We start from the raw sequence: 22,687 nt of genomic DNA on the forward strand, positions 1-22,687 counted from the left end.
CAGAGCACTGAAAAACCTGAGTCGAAACAAGGCCCCCGGAGTAGACAACATTCCATTGGAACTACTGACGGCCTTGGGAGAGCCAGTCCTGACAAAACTCTACCATCTGGTGAGCAAGATGTATGAAACAGGCGAAATACCCTCAGACTTCAAGAAGAATATAATAATTCCAATCCCAAAGAAAGCAGGTGTTGACAGATGTGAAAATTACCAAACAATCAGTTTAATAAGCCACAGCTGCAAAATACTAACACGAATTCTTTACAGACGAATGGAAAAACTAGTAGAAGCTGACCTCGGGGAAGATCAGTTTGGATTCCGTAGAAATACTGGAACACGTGAGGCAATACTGACCTTACGACTTATCTTAGAAGAAAGATTAAGCAAAGGCAAACCTACGTTTCTAGCATTTGTAGACTTAGAGAAAGCTTTTGACAATGTTGACTGGAATACTCTCTTTCAAATTCTAAAGGTGGCAGGGGTAAAATACAGGGAGCGAAAGGCTATTTATAATTTGTACAGAAACCAGATGGCAGTTATAAGAGTCGAGGGACATGAAAGGGAAGCAGTGGTTGGGAAGGGAGTGAGACAGGGTTGTAGCCTCTCCCCGATGTTATTCAATCTGTATATTGAGCAAGCAGTAAAGGAAACAAAAGAAAAATTCGGGGTAGGTATTAAAATCCATGGAGAACAAATAAAAACTTTGAGATTTGCCGATGACATTGTAATTCTTTCAGAGACAGCAAAGGACTTGGAAGAGCAGTTGAACGGAATGGATGGTGTCTTGAAGGGAGGATATAAGATGAACATCAACAAAAACAAAACGAGAATAATGGAATGTAGTCGAATTAAGTCGGGTGATGTTGAGGGCATTAGATTAGGAAATGAGACACTTAAAGTAGAAAAGGAGTTTTGCTATTTGGGGAGCAAAATAACTGATGATGGTCGAAGTAGAGAGGATATAAAATGTAGACTGGCAATGGCAAGGAAAGCGTTTCTGAAGAAGAGAAATTTGTTAACATCGAGTATAGATTTAAGTGTCAGGAAGTCATTTCTGAAAGTATTTGTATGGAGTGTAGCCATATATGGAAGTGAAACATGGACGATAAATAGTTTGGACAAGAAGAGAATAGAAGCTTTCGAAATGCGGTGCTACAGAAGAATGCTGAAGATTAGATGGGTAGATCACATAACTAATGAGGAAGTATTGAATAGGATTGGGGAGAAGAGAAGTTTGTGGCACAACTTGACCAGAAGAAGGGATCGGTTGGTAGGACATGTTCTGAGGCATCAAGGGATCACCAATTTAGTATTGGAGGGCAGCGTGGAGGGTAAAAATCGTAGGGGGAGACCAAGAGATGAATACACTAAGCAGATTCAGAAGGATGTAGGTTGCAGTAGGTACGGGGAGATGAAGAAGCTTGCACAGGATAGAGTAGCATGGAGAGCTGCATCAAACCAGTCTCAGGACTGAAGACCACAACAACAACAACAACAATTATTTGCCAGTTTAAATGGATTAATATGAATACTTCTAATTTCTTGGTCCTTACACCAATGTTCTGTAATACACAAGACATCAGGTTGAATCCTGAATTCAAAGTCTTACATGATTTTTCCGCAGCAAATAACTTCAGTGCCTACTATCACTTATGATTACATGAAACATATTAACATTCATTGCTTTCTTTGCATTACTTCTATTTCTTGGACACTCTTTGTGCTGGAGGGAGCTTGCTTCACCCACTCAGTGTAGCAATCAGTTTCTATCAGTGCCCAAGCAAAGGGTTACCAGTATCACAACATTATAATATTTCATTGTTAGTAACATAGTTATCCAAAAATTCCTGCTCAGTACTATCGTTAAAACAAAGTGAGTGAATCACTTACTAGGCAACCGTACAGTAAAAAATAGTAAGGGTATTTCAAAACCTAAACTGGTCCACAAGTGAAATGGTTTGTATAACAATTTGTATTATTGTTCCTTGAAAATGATTAATCAACTATAGAGACTAAATTAAGTGGTTTGTATAACAATTTGTATTATTGTTCCTTGAAAATGATTAATCAACTATAGAGACTAAATTAAGTGGTCAATCTGCTCTACATTTTCACAATTGCCAATACTTTTGAAATAATACTTCTAATTTGGTTTCATAGCCTATGTCATTTTGCAGACAAATGTTGCATCTTCTCTCTCTCTCTCTCTCTCTCTCTCTCTCTCTCTCTCTCTCTCTCTCCCTCTCTTAAAAAAAAGGTCTGATAATTATTACAGAAGCATTGAACATAAGCAGAAGAAAACTGAAGTGTGCTAAGACTTCGGACAACTATTTTTTCTGTCCAGCCACTGGCAATCAAATGAAAATTTTGCACAATAGCAGCAGCATAGTAGTCATTGTTAACTGCCGTATTGCAGTTCACTGTGCTGCATACAATCCTTTTGTGCTAGAATGAATGTGTCCTGACTGTGACTGTTTCTCAGAACAGAAAATTTATTGCCCACAGTAAGGACACATGCATAGTTTAATAACACTCTCAGGCGCTAGCGTGAGCATTTGATGAAGGATCTTACACATCAATTTCATCACAAGTGCCTCCAGCACTAAGAATCATAGGCAGAAGTGCAGGTTCTAATCCACCAATAAGGAGGCAGGGATCACTTTATCCCACCGATCTGTTTTGACCATGTATGTTGGCGTTCCATTTGCTTGCCCACCATACACCACACTTGTGGATTTTAGTATGTGTCAGGATTAATATTCAGATGGATTTTTTTTTGCTGGTGCTGGAACTTTTGCTTGGGATTTGGATTTTGTTAATATTAACTTTTAATATCTTGTAACCTACATGATGAAACACACCATATACTCAGTATAAATGCTAGACACAGATCGCTTTTTTCGCTGCTTGTACCCATACTTGTCACAGAGCACAAGACAAAGTTTAGACTCTACTTAGAATTATGATAGAAAACAACAAGAAATATACTGCATTTACTTATGAATTCCTCATTTCCTGTAATGATGTGAGACCCATCATACTGTAAAGAAATTACACACAGTAAAGAAGTAATGTAGAGAGACATGTGAATCAAGAATGTGTGTATCTGCTATGTGCTAATATTTTTAATATTATATTCTTAATGACATCTCCATTAATGAAGTTAAATATATTTATTTCAAAACCTTGTTTGTTTTTCCAGCTCCCTGGAAAGAAGGGTGTTGGTCCTAGTGGATGGGCTATTCAATCAAAATTGCAGATGTATATGTGGTTGGGAATTCTTAAGCACAAGAAAAATTGTTTCAATGGGCTTCCAAAAGGCTATGAAATATCACATGAAATTCGAAATGCTGAGAGACCAAGAGCACTCCCACCGTCTGTCATACATTATTTAGAGAAATATGTAAGTGGATTATTACTTCCTATTTTTAAGTCCTAATGTTGTCCAAAGTGGATATAGTACTTAGAAATGCCACCTCACATCTTCAGACTAACTCTTAAAGCGGGGTAATTTCTCTGATATTCAGCTTACAGTAATTGTTTTAGTTGTCAGTTGTTCCAAGAATCATGACACACAGTAATGGATTATTATGTGGAATGAGACAGTATATTACAAAGTCAGTGTTCTGGATACATCTTCCAAGAATTTCAGTGGCAGGCAAAACATGTTGTTGATCTTAGACCTATTTGTTCCACAATTATAAAAAATTAAATAAATTCCTCATTTAACATTTCAGTATAAATCACACACACTTCTGTATGGTATCACTAGTTATGAAGTTGTGGTATGGAGTAAAATGAGTTAGAAAGGTATGATTTGAATTTGTTCTAACTGAAGAATACTGAAACTTATTGCTCAAACAGTACACACACATGGAAGACAGGGTACAATACAATTAGCAACACACGAGTGGCTGGTGGAGCCTTGACCTCTGACCTATACAGACATTAGTTCCAATAGGAGGCATATCTGACAGGCTGCAAGTGCAACTGCTGTTGTATTAGCAGGCATGGTGGCATCTAGTGGCCAAACCAAGCACAAAATTCAAATGGCTCTGAGCACTATGGGACTCAACTGCTGAGGTCATTAGTCTCCTAGAACTTAGAACTAGTTAAACCTAACTAACCTAAGGACATCACAAACATCCATGCCCGAGGCAGGATTCGAACCTGCGACCGTAGCAGTCTTGCGGTTCCAGACTGCAGCGCCTTTAACCGCACGGCCACTTCGGCCGGCGCACAAAATTCATGTGTGTACTATGAAGTGGTACATGTACATGACTGGTAGCTACAGAAGATTTTATTATTAAAATGTTTTTATTATTTGTTACACCATTTATACATCAGATGTCACCAGACTTGAGCGACAAAAGTTGACAGCAATATCCTGTGCATGACAAAGTTATACAATTGACATCCAGAAATCTTTTCCTGGAGAAGACTTCTTTCACTTTTTCTCTGTTGGTCACTGTTGTTTAGTGCCACAGAGCCCATCACATTTTAAAAAAGTTACAAGTAGTAAGTGTGTAGGCCTTTGCGGCAGCAGTCAGATATGGAGAACTTCTTTTGGGTTTGTTACTGTATCAGGCTGCAATAAGAACTGGACATTTCAACTGTGGTGCTATTGTAATTGACAATTTACAAACACTGATTCGTATTAAAATAAAACATGGTCACGAAAAAGAAAGTAATCAGTTTATTCTACTTCTCATCTTATCCTTAGTTAGAATGTTTAAAAAGGAGGAAATCAAATATCTTTTAAATTCTATGTGTTTTCTTCATATATGTGCAGTTCATTTGTCACCTGCACATGTCCAGTAAGTATCTAGAGGAAGTAACAGAAGGAAGAAATACTGTTCTTTGTACTGTGTGACCCTGTTTGATTATTTCATGTTGATAAATCTATACAGATTTCTGTATCAGTGATCATTGCTGCAATAGGTTTCACATGTTTTAAAATTTTTGTAGTACACAGTGTTTTCAGAATCCATAGTATTGTGTAAAAAGTGATGATTTTACACCCATGTAACTGTAGCAGATATAATGGAACTTGAAAAGTAGGAAAGCATTTACAGGAGTGAAGCAGAAAAAGTTGCATAAGATCCTGTACAGAATGAGTAATGCACTTGTACTCTATGAATTAAAAGGTGGGAGTTAAGAAAGATTTTACCCGTGCAACATTAACTTTTAAGCACATGGAAATAATACACTAACAAGTAAGAAAATTGAAGGCATGTAACAGACAATATATGGGGTACACTCTTTCTCTGATGAGTGCTGTAGCTTCTCAATGCACTGGACTCAACAAAAACCAAAAGTACTAGTCAGCCATGCTGATCATCGAAAGCACAAAGGCTACTCAGAGGTATTGACCACAGCAGGATCCTACCTACTTGCAATACCTTTCAATAGCACTGTGTGTATGCTCAATATTCAGTTGACGTCAGGGACTAAGTAGGTAGCCACCTGCACAAAAAGAATTCATCAAATAATCTTGCTTTCGTTCAACAGAAACTAGCTGGCACATTCTCTCAGTAAATAAATGTGTCTTTTAAGTGTGTGTTCTCAGTTAGGAAATAGGTGAACATTGTCTAGTAACGGATCTCTGTATCTTACATTTGGCAACTGGACCAAGTCCTACTGGTAAAAAACAGCTGCCCATATGGACTGAAGTCCACAAACGAGAGCTGTACTATGGCAACAAGAGGCATTCCATGTGCTTTCTGACACACCATACTTTAGGATCAGTGTGTACAAAATCTTTCATGGTACATCGGCCAAAGTTTCCACACTTTGAGCAGTCTATAGAAGCAATTCTGTGCCCATGCCCAAGTGATGTCATTTCTCAGCATTCTCAAATGATCTGGTTATTCGTGATTAAACTGGCAGATATTTTGCTGCACTGTTACAAACTGGACTAGCCAGTGACGGTGCTTTCTACTCATATAGCTCTGACTATTGTAAGAGATCCTTGTCACTGCTGTTCTACCAAAATCACTGTATTTATTGTAGACTCGGCATGACTTCAGAGATTGAGAGCCCATGCAACAGGCTCCCATGTTCTGGTGTTGATCAACAGTGCTGGTCTCTAGGATTTTTTAGCATCTTGTGCACATTTGTTGTACAGAGTGAGTTCAGGAATGAAAATGATAACAGAGGCATGAACTTTCCAATATAGCGACTGTCAGATTATTTTAATTCAATGCATAAATTATCTTTTATGAAATAATACTTTTTATTGATATTGATTAATGGTGTGAATATAATTTGTAATATTATTTTAGCTACTATCAGCTACAAAAAACTCATCAGCATAAAACTGACATTTGAATTTTTATCCCACAGTCCTTCCAACTTCGGGCACATATGTATCAAGCTCGCTCTTTAATTGGATCAGATGCATCTGGACTGTCAGACCCATTTGCAAGAGTAGTGATTGGAGAATACTGTAAAGTGACTCAAGTTATTGATGAAACTCTCAGCCCAACATGGGATGAGCTTCTTGTCTTTAATGAAATATTAGTATTTGGTACAAAAGAAGAGATAAAAAATGATCCACCTTCTATCATTATTGAGATATTTGACCAGGATAAAGTGGTATGTAAATGTGACTTAATCAGAAAATCAGAACAATAATTCTCAAAACTAATTATAACTGCACACCCAATGCTAAATATTCTCTAAATTTGCAGGGAAAATCTGAGTTTATTGGAAGAACTGTTGCTAGACCACATGTGAAACTTGTGGATGAACCTTACTCTAAGCCTAATTTCCCACCCTCATTGGAATGGTATGAACTAATGAGAGGCCCTGATCATGCTGGCGAGCTATTAGCAACATTTGAGTTACTAGAGGTACTGTTATACTAAATTATAGTCTTTGTTAATGTAGAGTTCCCTGTGTATAGTGCTGATGAAATTAATCAGTTTTCCAGCAGGATGTCAGTGTAAAAATACATGATGTTTCAATGAGTTTCATACTCATCATCTTCTGGTAAACTGTCAAATACTTCGGATTTACCATTGTTTATAAGCCTTCTCCCCTGGCTGTGAATGATCCAGGTCATGTGCAGCCAGTGGCTGATGGGGCATGGAGTGGATGGAGCAATGTGGATGGGCCTTGTACAAGTGCTGCATTGAATCTCCTTGGGGCATCCTTGAGCTGCTTTGCATACTGCCCACTGATGAGTACACTCTTATTACATAACCACTAGCTCACAATTTTTATTAAGCTAAGCTGATAGCCATCATCCCTGTTAATGAAATTCTCATGTTTTCTTACTTCTTTTGATTCTTTTGTGATGCTCTCCCAGTAGCCTTTGTCTTGCCACAAAGACTTGGTGTTCTCAAAATGAAATCTATGTCCAACGGTGGAAAATTTAGGATAGAATAATGACAACATTATGAAAAGGATAGTTGCTACTCACCATATAGTGGAGATGTTGAGTTGCAGATAGGCACAAGAAAAAGACTGTCAAACAAAGCTTTCAGCCAGACAGGCCTTCATCAGAATTAGACAACACACACCCACCCACCCACCCACCCACACACACACACACACACACACACACACACACACACACACACATACACAAACGCAAACACAACTAACTCACACACAAATGTGTGTGTGTGTGTGTGTGTGTGTGTGTGCGCGTGCACGCGCGCATGCACGTTGTCTAATTCTGATGAAGGCGTTTGGCTGAAAGCTTTGTTTGGCAGTCTTTTTGTTGTGCTTATCTGTGAATGAGCATATCTGCTAATGGTGAGTAGCAACTATCCATTTCAAAATATTGAAATCTGTGTGCTTCACTTAGACTGTGCCCAACCCTCATTGATATATCTGTGTGTAATGCAGACATACACACCTAATATGTTCCTTGCAGCACTTTGAAATACAGCACCATATTTGCCCAGTATATTGGCCATCACATTCAGTGCTGTATATGCTTCTCTTAGGAGTGTGTGGCATATGGGTGAATGTGTTTCTGTTGCCCTATCCATTTCTATTGTTTGATCCTTCTCTCTTCTTCCTCAAAGTCTTGTCTATGTGTGAATATTCTTACAGAATTTCAGTCGCATGAATTTGGTGATCCTAATTCATTAAGGCCTTTTTCTGTTTGTTTTTACTGGTGAGATTATTAATCTTGTTTTCAAGAATGTGTTAATCTGTTAAGGTCCATTTTTTCAAGGTGTCATATGAGCAGGAATCTTCACATACGCATTGCAGTGGTAATCTTAAGGATTTTCCTGTAGATTTCAGCATTGGGTTTTGGGTGATGTATGATCAACTTATTTTTCACAAAATTTTATGTTATTCATGTTGGACAGACCATAGCTCTGATGCATAAAGTGCTTCTAATGTGATCACTGTTGTGTAGTGTTAGATTTCATAATTCCAGAAAAGGCAATTACTGTTACAAATATTCTTTCCAATCTGTAAAGCAGTTTCTACCTTCTGAAGACTGGATTCTGTAGCCTTCTTTTTGTTACACTTTTCGGTGATCAGCTCACCTCAGTATTTAAATTCTTTATGGTAATGGAAATTTCTGGTAGAATTTAATTAATTTAATATTAAGGTTACAACTCACAAAACAGAAGAGACAGTGCTTGATTTCTGACACTATGCATTGGTAATCTGTACCGGTACCTCTGACCAAAAAAATCAGAACTGCAGAGTTTAAGAAGTGTTACAGTAGAACTTTATTTTTTACTAGGAAAATGTTGTATCTACACTTACAAAATGTGGAGGAAAGTATTAAGATAATGTTTTAAGAAGTCTAAATTTCAAAAACCTTGCTGATATTTTGAGATGTGGTTGCACCCACCAACACAAGGAACAAAATTCCAATAAACATGGGCTCTAAAATGCTTACTTTAAGAGCTATAAGCCCTTATTCATATTTGATACTGTGAAACACATCTCTGCTGTTGCAGTCTCTTTGCTTTCCATGTTTTGGGAGGAGTTAGCATGGACAAAAACAAGAAAGAAATGTTCGGTTGACATAGGCCCTAAAATGCGTAACTTAAGAGTTATGAGCTCTCGTTCCATAGAAGAAGTACATTACACAGCAGTAAAGATGAAAAAGTATGCATTTTAGAGCCTATATTTATTGGAAGAGCTTGCAATAGAAGAGATACGTTTCACAGTATTGAATGTGAACAAGTACTCATAGCTGTTAAGGTAGACATATTAGAGCCCTTGTTTATTGGACTTTTTTCCTTGTTTTGGTTCGTATGTCCACCTCTCTAAACATTTGACACATCTTTTTCACACCTTATATACAAAGCAGTATCCATCATCTGATTCAGTACCTGTTTCCTTCAAGCATTCCACCCTCTTATTATCAGTTACAACATAATTTTATGTTCTTAAAATTTTCTCTGCTCCTGTGAGTTTACTTTATCCACAGAAGTATAAATTTGATTTAAACTATGTTGATAATACAAAATATTCAGGCACAATCTCATGAATTTATATCTCAGTTAATTGTAGCCAAATTATTGGATACATAACTTGAGGGTACTGTGTTCTAGTGCTCCAAGTGGGACACATTTTTATCATCTTGAAATTAATTGCAGCTGAGATCAAAATGTGGAAAAATATGTATCTGCTTCTGATTTTCACACATACACACTCATATGTTGGGTGTAATGATCGCGCAGTTGAGTGCCCCACAAACCACACATCATCAACATCATCATCACACTCATATGTTTCATTAATTACCATATGCTTTTTTTAGAGTTACAGTGCAACAGAGCTGAATATCTTGCAATAGTCTGCCTAAGAAATCACCTCCAGAATTCTAATTTATCAGTACTGAGAGCTACCTTGTTACCACCCTTCCAAATTTTGCATGTGTCAGTAAAGATTACCTAACATTTTTGTAGACATGCTAATGTTCATTTTCGAATTCTGTTTCATAAATAGCTGGGAAATATGACTGACCCATCTGTACTGCCACAACTCCCTGAACCCAAAGAAGCAACAGAGATTCTAGGAGACTCAGACACAGGTCCCATGTTACCTGTGCCCAGAGGAATACGTCCTACACTCGCAAAATACAGGTAGTATCACAGACAAATATTTCATGGACTACATCACTATCAGTTTGTTTTGACTAGTTTCTAAATTTTGACACTCAAGTGTATATAACTACAGGATGGTACATTCATTGATTTTTGAGTTATGTATGGAGGTCCTAAGTAACAAGATACAGTAGTCACAAATTATTATTGCACTGATATCTTCAGACATTTTTAGTGTTTTGTTATTATCTCATTTATTTTGACCTTGACAATATGAGCTTCTTTCAGTAGCTTGCCATTTAAGTTGCATATTTTCAGAAGCTGTACACCTGGATGTTAATGTATCTGGGAACAACCATTGATCTTATGTAACAAGAAATGTGATTCATGCAACTTGATGATATGTTTCCATTGACTTATGGTCCAATCTTGGTTATCCTGGCCCATATGCAAACATAACACACAGTGTTATTTAGTCACCATAGGAACATGTAAGGCTCATCTGTTGTGATGCACCATGGTCAACAATATTCACTGAATAGTGTTTTCCAAAACACTGATGCTTGCGCCACCTGTCATCAGATTTGCGACAGGTTACCACGTATCCTGCTTCACAGAGTGGACAAGCATCTGACCACGACATTTTGTGACATGGACATCCAAGATCTTGACTCATACTCATGGTTTCATCATCCTCGAACTGACCAGCATCACCCATTGCAAGATGCTCATTCCCAGGCACTAGGCCATAATGAGCTGCCATTTGTCAGTCACTTATGTCACTAGATTTCCTCTTTTGCTGTCCATATCATTGGTGGAATGTTTCCCCATTCATATCTGCTCTGCTTATATTCTTTCCTTATCAGATCACATGTCCATAATGCTGCTAGCTCATTAGTCTATTGTCCCAGTCACCATCTCCCCTATCTAAAAAACAGTCATAGAGTGCACAGCGTTCCTTATTAGGTCATAAATAATGCATTTTGCCTGGATAGGGCATCATCACAATATCTGAAAATGTAAGGGGACAGCGAATAAATTCGGTTTGGTCCTACTTTGGACTACTATAAAAGCAAAACAAGCTTCAAAAACTGACCAAATAAAATTATATAGAGAAATGCAGTGTCACTCACATTAAAAAAATTAGAAATATTCTGCCAAAAAGCAACCATCAAGAAGGGATGATACTGAGTAAAATGTACTAAAGTAAATGTTCACTAAGAAAGGACACGTTAAGCATAATTCCACCTTCACTGAGCGTTTTAAACCCAGTGACCACATGTATACTTCGGAACTTAAGGGCTCTGCACCGTGTTCGCAAAGGAAAGAGGCTCAGTCTGCTTGAAGAGATTGAAGGTGTTGAACATTCATATGCCAAGAAGGATATGTTACTCAGTAATCAGTTGTCAGGCAAAAATTAATTTTTCTATGATTGCATGTTTCCCATTTTTAAACAATGTGTTAGCTTTTAGCTTTTTATTATCTGGGCCTTGGTCACTTGTCATGCATATGTAGCTGTATTTTATCTTCATGGCATTCTTCCCTTTTAGCCATGTATTTGAAATCTAATCTTTATTTTATTGCTATATGTATTTTACTTCATTATTCATTTGCACTACTTTTGAGCACAAGGGTTTTCTATGTCTCTGTGCATAGCTTTTGATCTAGAATGTACTGCATTGTATATATTCCCATTTGCTCTATTATTTTTTTTTATTTGTTTCTTAATTTATCCATTACCATTTGAATTTTATGCCTGCTGTTATCACACTGTACACCCAATGGCAATGCCGCATGTCATCCGTCATTACTATTAGCCCAATGTTTTGCATGAGCTCATGTCATTCATATGTATGAACTATGTGAGTACAGATGGGACTCCCGGGTTGTTGTGTATGGCTGTGTTCATGGGTTGCATCTGAGGTCCTGTTCTGTGCTGCTGTTGCCATTGTGAGGTAATACTTATTGTTCTCTACTCATGCCTGATCCCAGTGATATTATTTCATTAATTTTTGATATTTTTTCTGTATAAGTTGCCTTTTAGTATATTTTATTTGGTATTATGTATTCTTGATGGATGCTTTATGGCATAAAATTTCTGATCTTTTAAGATGAGTATCATTACATGTCCCTCTGTAATTTTATTCAGTCAGTTTTTGAAGCTTATTTTGTTTTACAGTAGTTCTGGATAGGACTACTTTGAATTTATTGTAATATCATCTTCCCCTATATTTTCAGGTAACCTGATGATGCCCTAACCAGGTGAAACACATTGTTTGTGAATTAATAAAGAACATTGTGCAAACTATGACTGTTTTTTAAATAGTACCAATAGAAGGCTGCTGTACCATACAACTAAGATGCAATGGAATAATTTTTAATCATTGACTCTTTTAAAGACAGGTCTCATCCTGAGTAATACACTTGACACATTCTGTAGTGAAAATAATTTAGTATAGTTTATTACTTATAAAATTGATCATCTGGTTTCAGGTGTCCTGGCTGTGGATTTTTAAGAAACTTTACTGAGAATAAGATTATCATATGTTTGCCTCTACTCATACTTGTTACTATTCCTCTCTTTTTAGTGAGTGGATCTTTCTTAATTGGAAGAATTTCAGTGCTGCCAATATGCAGTGAAATTCCAAAGAAGATACACATTTCTTTTATACTACAGTTTTGCAGCTGAAATCCATGACTCATTCTTTGTATTTTCACTTTGAAATATATTTAACTACAAAATGAATAGTGTTATTTATAAACAGTAGCCCAAAGAAATCCATTGGTGTACTGCTAGTGCGCTCTGTGTGTAATTTTTTTTAAGACAAAATATGTAGTTGCTACTGTGTGTCATGTGGTTCATTATGCCAAGTTCTCGCTTGATCTATTTAGTTTTGTCAGAGTGAGTTCTTGGTCATGACTGATTTCATCCCGACCATTGCCCATTGCTCTGCAGTGTCATGAGACATACATGAGAGTTATGTTACCACACTACCCCAAGTTTATACATTCTCGAGAGTCCAATCAACCATTTCTGATTTATTATCTCTGAGTTCATAATGATTATCTTCTAATACAGTCCTTAACTTCTTGTCAGTAAATTTTTCATTCGTCCTTCTAGTTTTCACATTGGAAGATCCAGGCATCAGCTAATTAGTCACCATTTCAAACAACATATGTCAAAGTCAGATAAGCACAAAAAGTGATACTGTTGGCAGAAAACACCACTCTGAGATTTTTTTGCTAGTTCACAGCTGCAGAACTAGAATGAATATTACACTTGTGAATATGCATGGGTATGAGCACCTGCTACATAGACTCACTGCTCACGGAAATGGTTATAAGTATCATCTGCACTGAAATCCTGACTTGCATTGACATTTATGAATGTCGGTCACAGTAAATGTGTTGACACTTAAACTGATACATGATGATAAGTGTGGTACTAATAATAGGTTTTGGTTCATTTTTAAAAAATGGAACAAAATAAGAACAATCATCAGTACAGGGAACACTAGAACAAAAAAGTGAATACACATGTCTGCCTGATCAATAAACTATTAATGAATGAGCTAGTCATTCTGCAACAAACACAAATTTCCCATCTAAAAGTTTAGGCAGGAGTTCAGACAATACACACAATTTTAAACTCTGTACGACACTTACCTTGTTCGCTGAAACAGAGAATAGAACTTCACACTTGTGTACCAATGCCCAGTGAAAAATTCATTAATATATGATATACCTTAGAAAATATGTCACAAGCATAAGAAAAAGGTGGGTGCTGTTACCGTGCATGTAAAACATCATGAGTCAAAGAAATACCTTACTGGATAAGCTTTCTAGCCTCTTTATTACTGGAAGGAGAAATGACACTGCCAGACAGTTAACTTCAAGTCACAGTTTATAAGTCTGTCACTTCGTGCTGCTCTGTCTCTCACTGGTGCATGAATTTTTGGCTCACAGCAAGCCAACAGATTGCAGGGAAACTGCACAATATCCAGCTTTCTTGGTGAATATGCCAGCTTTCTCATTAGATGTGGATTTTGACACAGTCTACACTTTTATTTTAGGAGAGGGTGAATACTGTGTCATTTGTATCATTTTCTCTGCTAGGTAACTCCAGCAAATTGATTGATTCACAACAAAGCGCAGGGATCTGGAGCACTCCTAAACACATAAAACTATGCACAGAAAGGTAGCTAAAATCTGAAATCGACAGTAGTGATATCTTTTGGATGAATTGAAATGTGTATCAAAAGTATAGACTAATGGGAGATTGAGGTTATGTATTTGTCACAGTAGACAAGAAAGTCAAGTTCCCTGAGACAGAAATTGGAAACTGCCTGGGAGATCATAAGAGCAAGAGTGAGTTTGAAGGATGAGCAAAATCTTATAGTTGGATCATTCTATTGATCATTAGCTCCATCCCCAGTAAACTTGACAGACAACCTCATCTCTCTGCTACATATGTTCCTCAATCATACAGTCATCACTGGAGGTGATGCAACAATTGATTGTGATAACTGCACATTTTTAACTTGTGAGGGTGGCTTCACTTTTTACAAAACAACACTAAATGAATTTTCATGAAACTACTTAAAAAGATACTTCAGAAGGTTCACTCATAGTGAAAATATATTAGATAACAAAGAGACATGAGCACTTTTTGGATGCACCCATGTAAACTGATATCGGGTAACAATGAAGCACTTATGCAACAATGATAATCAAAGCACAAAGGGTAACTAAAACAATTAGTAACACAGGAGTACAGCATTATACACCACTTAGGAATGAAATAAACACAAAGTAGAGGGAAGTCAAGATGATACAGCTGTGGGGAAAATGTGAAAAAATTGGAAAAGATGGAGTCTTCAGAAGGACTGGTTCAGCATGTAGGTAAGTTATGGTATGGTACAAAAGCATTCAGTGAATTTTAAAGCAAGAGTGTCAACATTATGATTGTAATGGAAATTCCACTCTTTAAGTGTAGAGGGGAGAATGGACACATGGGAAGAGTATTTTGAAGGAATCTATGAGGAGGAGACACTGTCTTATGATGTGATAGAAGATTTAATGAGTATCAATATGGAAAACATAAAAAAGCCTGTATTAGAGTCAGAGTTTAACAGAGATTTTGCTGCCCTGCAATCAAATAAAATGGAACACATAGATATTCCTTCAGAAATGCTTATATCATTTGGGGAGGTGGCAAACAAACCACTTTCCAATTGGTGTGTGGAATCTATGAGTGTGAAGTCATACTATCAGACTTTCAGAAAAATATCATACACACCATCCTGAAGATAGAAAGGGCACCTCAAGCAGCCAAGTTGCTGATGAGAATAGTACACATAAAAATGGAAAGGAAAATTTAGGATGTCTTCAGTGATGATCAGTTTGACCTTCAGAAAGGAAATGGTACCAGAAAGGCAGTTGTGACATTGTGCTTGATAACTGATAACTGAAGCAAGACACAAGAAAAATCAAGACACATTTATAGGAATTGTCAAGCTAGAAAGTATTCAGCAATGTAAGCTGGCGCAAGATGTTCAAAATTCTCAAGAAAACAGGTCTAAGCTATCTACATCTACATCTACATTTATACTCCGCAAGCCACCCAACGGTGTGTGGCGGAGGGCACTTTACGTGCCGCTGTCATTACCTCCCTTTCCCGTTCCAGTCGCGTATGGTTCGCGGGAAGAACGACTGTCTGAAAGCCTCCGTGCGCGCTCTAATCTCTCTAATTTTACATTTGTGATCTCCTCGGGAGGTATAAGTAGGGGGAAGCAATATATTCGATACCTCATCCAGAAACGCACCCTCTCAAAACCTGACGAGCAAGTTACACCGCGATGCAGAGCGCCTCTCTTGCAGAGTCTGCCACTTGAGTTTGTTAAACATCTCCGTAATGCTATCACGGTTACCAAATAACCCTGTGACGAAACATGCCGCCCTTCTTTGGATCTTCTCTATCTCCTCCGTCAACCCGATCTGGTACGGATCCCACACTGATGAGCAATACTCAAGTATAGGTCGAACGAGTGTTTTGTAAGCCACCTCCTTTGTTGAAGGACTACATTTTCTAAGGACTCTCCCAATGAATCTCAACCTGGTACCCGCCTTACCAACAATTAATTTTATATGATCATTCCACTTCAAATCGTTCCGCACGCATACTCCCAGATATTTTACAGAAGTAACTGCTACCAGTGTTTGTTCTGCTATCATATAATCATACAATAAAGGATCCTTCTTTCTATGTATTCGCAATACATTACATTTGTCTATGTTAAGGGTCAGCTGCCACTCCCTGCACCAAGTGCCTATCCGCTGCAGATCTTCCTGCATTTCACTACAATTTTCTAATGCTGCAACTTCTCTGTATACTACAGCATCATCCGCGAAAAGCCGCATGGAACTTCTGACACTATCTACTAGGTCATTTATATATATTGTGAAAAGCAATGGTCCCATAACATTCCCCTGTGGCACGTCAGAGGTTACCCTAACGTCTGTAGACGTCTCTCCATTGATAACAACATGCTGTGTTCTGTTTGCTAAAAACTCTTCAATCCAGCCACACAGCTGGTCTGATATTCCGTAGGCTCTTATTTTGTTTATCAGGCGACAGTGCGGAACTGTATCGAACGCCTTCCGGAAGTCAAGAAAAATAGCATCCACCTGGGAGCCTGTATCCAATATTTTCTGGGTCTCATGAACAAATAAAGCGAGTTGGGTCTCACACGATCGCCGTTTCCGGAATCCATGCTGATTCCTACATAGTAGATTCTGGGTTTCCAAAAACAACATGATACTCGAGCAAAAAACATGTTCTAAAATTCTACTACAGATCGACGTCAGAGATATAGGTCTATAGTTATGCGCATCTGCTCGACGACCCTTCTTGAAGACTGGGACTACCTGTGCTCTTTTCCAATCATTTGGAACCTTCCGTTCCTCTAGAGACTTGCGGTACATGGCTGTTAGAAGGGGGGCAAGTTCTTTCGCGTACTCTGTGTAGAATCGAATTGGTATCCCGTCAGGTCCAGTGGACTTTCCTCTGTTGAGTGATTCCAGTTGCTTTTCTATTCCTTGGACACTTATTTCGATGTCAGCCATTTTTTCGTTTGTGCGAGGATTTAGAGAAGGAACTGCAGTGCAGTTTTTCTCTGTGAAACAGTTTTGGAAAAAGGTGTTTAGTATTTCAGCTTTACGCGTGTCATCCTCTGTTTCAATGCCTTCATCATCCCGGAGTGTCTGGATATGCTGTTTTGAGCCACTTACTGATTTAATGTAAGACCAGAACTTCCTAGGATTTTCTGTCAAGTCGGTTCATAGAATTTTACTTTCGAATTCACTGAACGTTTCACGCATAGCCCTCCTTACTCTAACTTTGACATCGTTTAGCTTCTGTTTGTCTGTGAGGTTTTGGCTGCGTTTAAACTTGGAGTGAAGCTCTCTTTGCTTTTGCAGTAGTTTCCTAACTTTGTTGTTGTAACACGGTGGGTTTTTCCCGTCCCTCAGAGTTTTACTCAGCACGTACCTGTCTAAAACGCATTTTACGATTGCCTTAAAATTTTTCCATAAACACTCAACATTGTCAGTGTCGAAACAGAAATTTTTGCTTTGATCTGTTAGGTAGTCTGAAATCTGCCTTCTATTACTCTTGCTAAACAGATAAACCTTCCTCCCTTTTATTATATTTCTATTAACTTCCATATTCAGGGATGCTGCAATGGCCTTATGATCACTGATTCCCTGTTCTGCACATACAGAGTCGAAAAGTTCGGGTCTGTTTGTTATCAGTAGGTCCAAGATGTTATCTCCACGAGTCAGTTCTCTGTTTAATTGCTCGAGGTAATTTTCGGATAGTGCACTCAGTATAATGTCACTCGATGCTCTGTCCCTACCACCCATCCTAAACATCTGAGTGTCCCAGTCTATATCTGGTAAATTGAAATCTCCACCTAAGACTATAACATGCTGAAAAAATTTATGTGAAATATATTCCAAATTTTCTCTCAGTTGTTCTGCCACCAATGCTGCTGAGTCGGGAGGTCGGTAAAAGGAGCCAATTATTAACCTAGCTCGGTTGTTGAGTGTAACCTCCACCCATAATAATTCACTGGAACTATCCACTTCTACTTCACTACAGGATAAACTACTACTAACAGCGATGAACACTCCACCACCGGTTGCATGCAATCTATCCTTTCTAAACACCGTCTGTACCTTTGTAAAAATTTCGGCAGAATTTATCTCTGGCTTCAGCCAGCTTTCTGTACCTATAACGATTTCAGCTTCGGTGCTTTCTATCAGCACTTGAAGTTCCGGTACTTTACCAATGCAGCTTCGACAGTTTACAATTACAATACCGATTGCTGCTTGGTCCCTGCATGTCCTGACTTTGCCCCGCACCCGTTGAGGCTGTTGCCCTTTCTGTACTTGCCCAAGGCCATCTAACCTAAAAAACCGCCCAGCCCACGCCACACAATCCCTGCTACCCGTGTAGCCGCTTGTTGCGTGTAGTGGACTCCTGACCTATCCAGTGGAACCCAAAACCCCACCACCCTATGGCGCAAGTCGAGGAATCTGCAGCCCACGCCGTCGCAGAACCGTCTCAACCTCTGATTCAGACCCTCCACTCGGCTCTGTACCAAAGGTCCGCAGTCAGTCCTGTCGACGATGCTGCAGATGGTGAGCTCTGCTTTCATCCCACTAGCGAGACTGGCAGTCTTCACCAAATCAGATAGCCGCCGGAAGCCAGAGAGGATTTCCTCCGATCCATAGTGACACACATCATTGGTGCCGACATGAGCGACCACCTGCAGATGGGTGCACCCTGTACCCTTCATGGCATCCGGAAGAACCCTTTCCACATCTGGAATGACTCCCCCCAGTATGCTCATGGAGTGCACATTGGTTTTCTTCCCCTCTCTTGCTGCCATATCCCTAAGGGGCCCCATTACGCGCCTGACATTGGAGCTCCCAACTACCAGTAAGCCCACCCTCTGCGACCGCTCGGATCTTGCAGACTGAGGGGCAACCTCTGGAACAGGACAAGCAGCCATGTCAGGCCGAAGATCAGTATCAGCCTGAGACAGAGCCTGAAACCGGTTCGTCAGACAAACTGGAGAGGCCTTCCGTTCAGCCCTCCGGAATGTCTTTCGCCCCCTGCCACACCTTGAGACGACCTCCCACTCTACCACAGGTGAGGGATCAGCCTCAATGTGGGCAGTATCCCGGGCAACCACAGTCGTAGTCCAATCGGGGGATGCGTGGGACGAGCTGGCCGTCCCCGACAAACCCCCATCCGGACCCCCACAGCGATGCCCATTGGCAACAGCCTCAAGCTGTGTGACCGAAGCCAACACTGCCTGAAGCTGGGAGCAAAGGGATGCCAACTCAGCCTGCATCCGAACACAGCAGTTGCAGTCCCTATCCATGCTAAAAACTGTTGTGCAAAGAACGTCTGAACTAATCTACAGAGAGCGCAAACGAATCGACACAAAGTTTAAACGGTTATTAAAATACAAGATTGCCTAGTAAATGCAGTAAATGCTGCTACATGCGCACTGCTGACACACTGATCGGTGGCGGAAGGAGACTACGCGATTTTACACTATTCAGGTATTAAAACGCGGTGCTACAACTCTCAAATACTATAATACGCCCGAAATTTATGAATTAAATAATGCAATAGGAAAATATGGGTAATATAAAATATGTACCAGAACTAAGAGGGAAAAGTAGGAATGGGAGACCAAGAATGAAGTGTGTGGGTTAGAAAGGATGTAAAACAGGGATGTAGTCTTTCATCCCACAGTTCAATCTATACTATACCAGAGAAGCAATGATAGAAATAAAAGTTTAAGAATGGGATTAAAATTCAGGGTGAAAGAATATCAGTGATAAGGTTTGCTGATATCATTACTACCCCCAGTGAAAGTGGGGAAGAAATGAGCATGCTGTTGACTGAAAGCAAACTGAAGAAAGACAAAAGTAATGTGGGGTAGCCAGAATGAGCTTAGTGATAAACTTAATATTACATCTCATGTAACAAGATGATAGCATTCCTGAAGAAATGCCTGAGATGTGCATGTTCTTTTCAACAACATGTGATGCCTATGGAAAAACTGGATGTCAACCTAACATGGAAACTGTAAGATTATCACAGCTTGAAGAATCCATAACACTTATGCAAAGTAAGTGTAGGCTGATCAAACAAAATCCAGGCTCATGCTAGCATGTGACTGACTTTGGAGTCCACACGGCACTGCCCAACACATGAAATACCATGCCACTGATGGATGACATGCAGATCACTCTGACTCTCAATCACAAAAGACTCCTTGCCTAATATACACAAGTTTGGTGGAGATAACAAATCTCTTTGCCCTTAATCCTCTTTAAGGGGCATGTAAGCCCGAAAATCCCCAGGCTTGTGCTGGAGTCACCAAGTGTAGAGACGAGAGGCAACAGGGATCTCTGCCAGCAGTTCCACCTGCACATCATGGGTGACACTTGGGATGGTTATAGGCTGAAGATCAGTGGTCAAGCACTGTTGAGGACTTGGACTGGGGTGGGGAGAGGGGATGGAGGAGCTACTTCTAATGGCTGTGGCTAAGATGGATAGGGGTACTTCATCTTCATCAGATTCTCTCCCCTTCCCCGCTCCAGCAAACAGCTCAGTGGATGGTTACTCCAGGCAAGGGTGTAAACTATATGGTAAATGGTGCATGGATGATGAGAATGTCTTCAGGTGCCATTTAGTGCTTGGAGTGATGGCTGTTTGGTTCCTCCCACCTTTACTGTCTCCTGTTTGTCTAACTTGCGGTGTCCATTGTTCAGTTTACAGAGGGTATGTGTTTAGTGTGGTGGGGTCAGATGTTGCTGAACTGCAAATATATATCATTGTCAGCCCTTACATCCCAGCACGCTGCCTTCACCCACTCAGGTGTCTGTCTGAATATTTGTGCCTAAATGGCAGAACCTTGCCAATGCCATGACATGGCTATTGTTATGTTATGTTATGTGGTTTATTCATCTCATTACATACAATTTTCAAATCATTTGATTTGATGTACAGGAGACATGTCAAGGTTTACAAAAGAAACTTTTTTCACTTTTTTAAGAGAAATACAAAAGTTTACATTATATTTTACATTTCTAAGTTACAGCTACACATGTACATAAAATAATAAATGTATTACAATTCCTGTGTTCAGATTGTGAAGCTGTCCTCAATGAATTCATCGACAGAATAATAACACTTTTCCACCAGGAGAGTAACGAGCAATCTTTTCAGTGAACCAATCTCCATTTTAAATATATTACTGCCTTTTATTTTAATGAAAATTTTTAACCCCATATACTCTGGCGTTTGGGCATAAAGTTTTAAACGATGTGTTGGAAGTTTGAAGTTATCTCTGTGGCGAGTGCTGTAGTTGTGGTCAAAATGGAAATTGTCTAGTGTATGTTGATTTCTATATAGGAACACCACCATCTCATATATGTAAAGTGAGGGGATAGATAGTACTTTTAAATTTTTTAACAGTGGTCGACAGGATTCCCGTTTTTTTGCAACACACATGTTTCTAATTACTTTCTTTTGTAATACTAGGAGCCTAGTGACATTTGCTGAATTTCCCCAGAAGATTATGCCATAACGAATAACTGACTCAAAGTAGCAGTGATAAACTATCTTTCTGGTATCCATGTTTGTGGCACCTGACAAAATACACATTGCAAATGCTAAGTTGTTCAGTTTATTTGCTAAGTAATCTATGTGTACCTTCCAATTTAAATTTTTGTCAAGATTTAGGCCTAAGAACTTCACGTGGTTTGCTTCTGTGATATCCTGATCATTGCAAGTTATCTTTATTTCACTCCTTTCTACTGATTTAGCTTCAAATTGCATCATTTTGGTTTAGTTACATTTAGTTTTAGTCCATTTTGATAGAACCAAGATTCAAGTTTTTCTAAAGTATTTTTGGCTTTTTCTGGAATATTTTCAGATACCTCATTTTCAATTAGAACTGATGTATCATCAGCAAATAAGACTGAATGAACATCAATAGCAAGTGGTAGGTCATTTACGTAAAAAAGAAACAGATAGGGACCCAATATCGAACCTAGTGGGACTCCTTGGGGAACTGTTTTCCAGTCTGATGAATAATTGGTTCCATTTGAAGTTAAAATTACTCTTTGTTTCCTACCTGACAGGTAAGAGCTAAACCATTTTAAAGCAGTGTCTCTGATTCCATACATCTGTAATTTGTGGAGGAGTAATGCATGGTTCACTGAGTCAAAAGCTTTAGTCAGATCACAGAATATACCTGTGACCTTTCTACCCTTATCTAATGTGGAGCATATTTTTTGGATAAACTCATTTATAGCATTCACAGTGTTTTTACCCTGTTGGAATCCGAACTGGTTTTTAAAAATTATATCATTTACAGTAAGAAAGTTATTAATTTGTTTTGCTGCAATCTTTTCAAACACTTTAGAGAAGACCGGCAAGAGAGAGATAGGGCGGTAATTCCCCATATCTTCTGTCAATCCTTTCTTGAATAGAGGTTTGATCTCACCATATTTCAATACCTCTGGAAAGCATCCCTGTTCATAAGATTGATTTATAATAGTTGACA

At 38.9% G+C, this 22,687-nt stretch overlaps 1 protein-coding gene across 1 annotated transcript in view; it reads left to right on the forward strand.

The window, feature by feature from the left end:
* The window catches only part of LOC126161969 (otoferlin-like), a 994,328-nt gene that overhangs the window by 809,440 nt on the left and 162,201 nt on the right, over positions 1 to 22,687 (forward strand). The window contains exons 18-21 of the mRNA XM_049918162.1: positions 3,203 to 3,403; positions 6,346 to 6,597; positions 6,693 to 6,854; positions 9,934 to 10,070. Coding sequence (XP_049774119.1) covers positions 3,203 to 3,403; positions 6,346 to 6,597; positions 6,693 to 6,854; positions 9,934 to 10,070 — 752 coding nt within the window. The remainder of the gene's footprint in view (positions 1 to 3,202; positions 3,404 to 6,345; positions 6,598 to 6,692; positions 6,855 to 9,933; positions 10,071 to 22,687) is intronic.

Source organism: Schistocerca cancellata, chromosome 1 (genome assembly GCF_023864275.1).
Source record: "Schistocerca cancellata isolate TAMUIC-IGC-003103 chromosome 1, iqSchCanc2.1, whole genome shotgun sequence".
Taxonomy (NCBI): domain Eukaryota; kingdom Metazoa; phylum Arthropoda; class Insecta; order Orthoptera; family Acrididae; genus Schistocerca; species Schistocerca cancellata.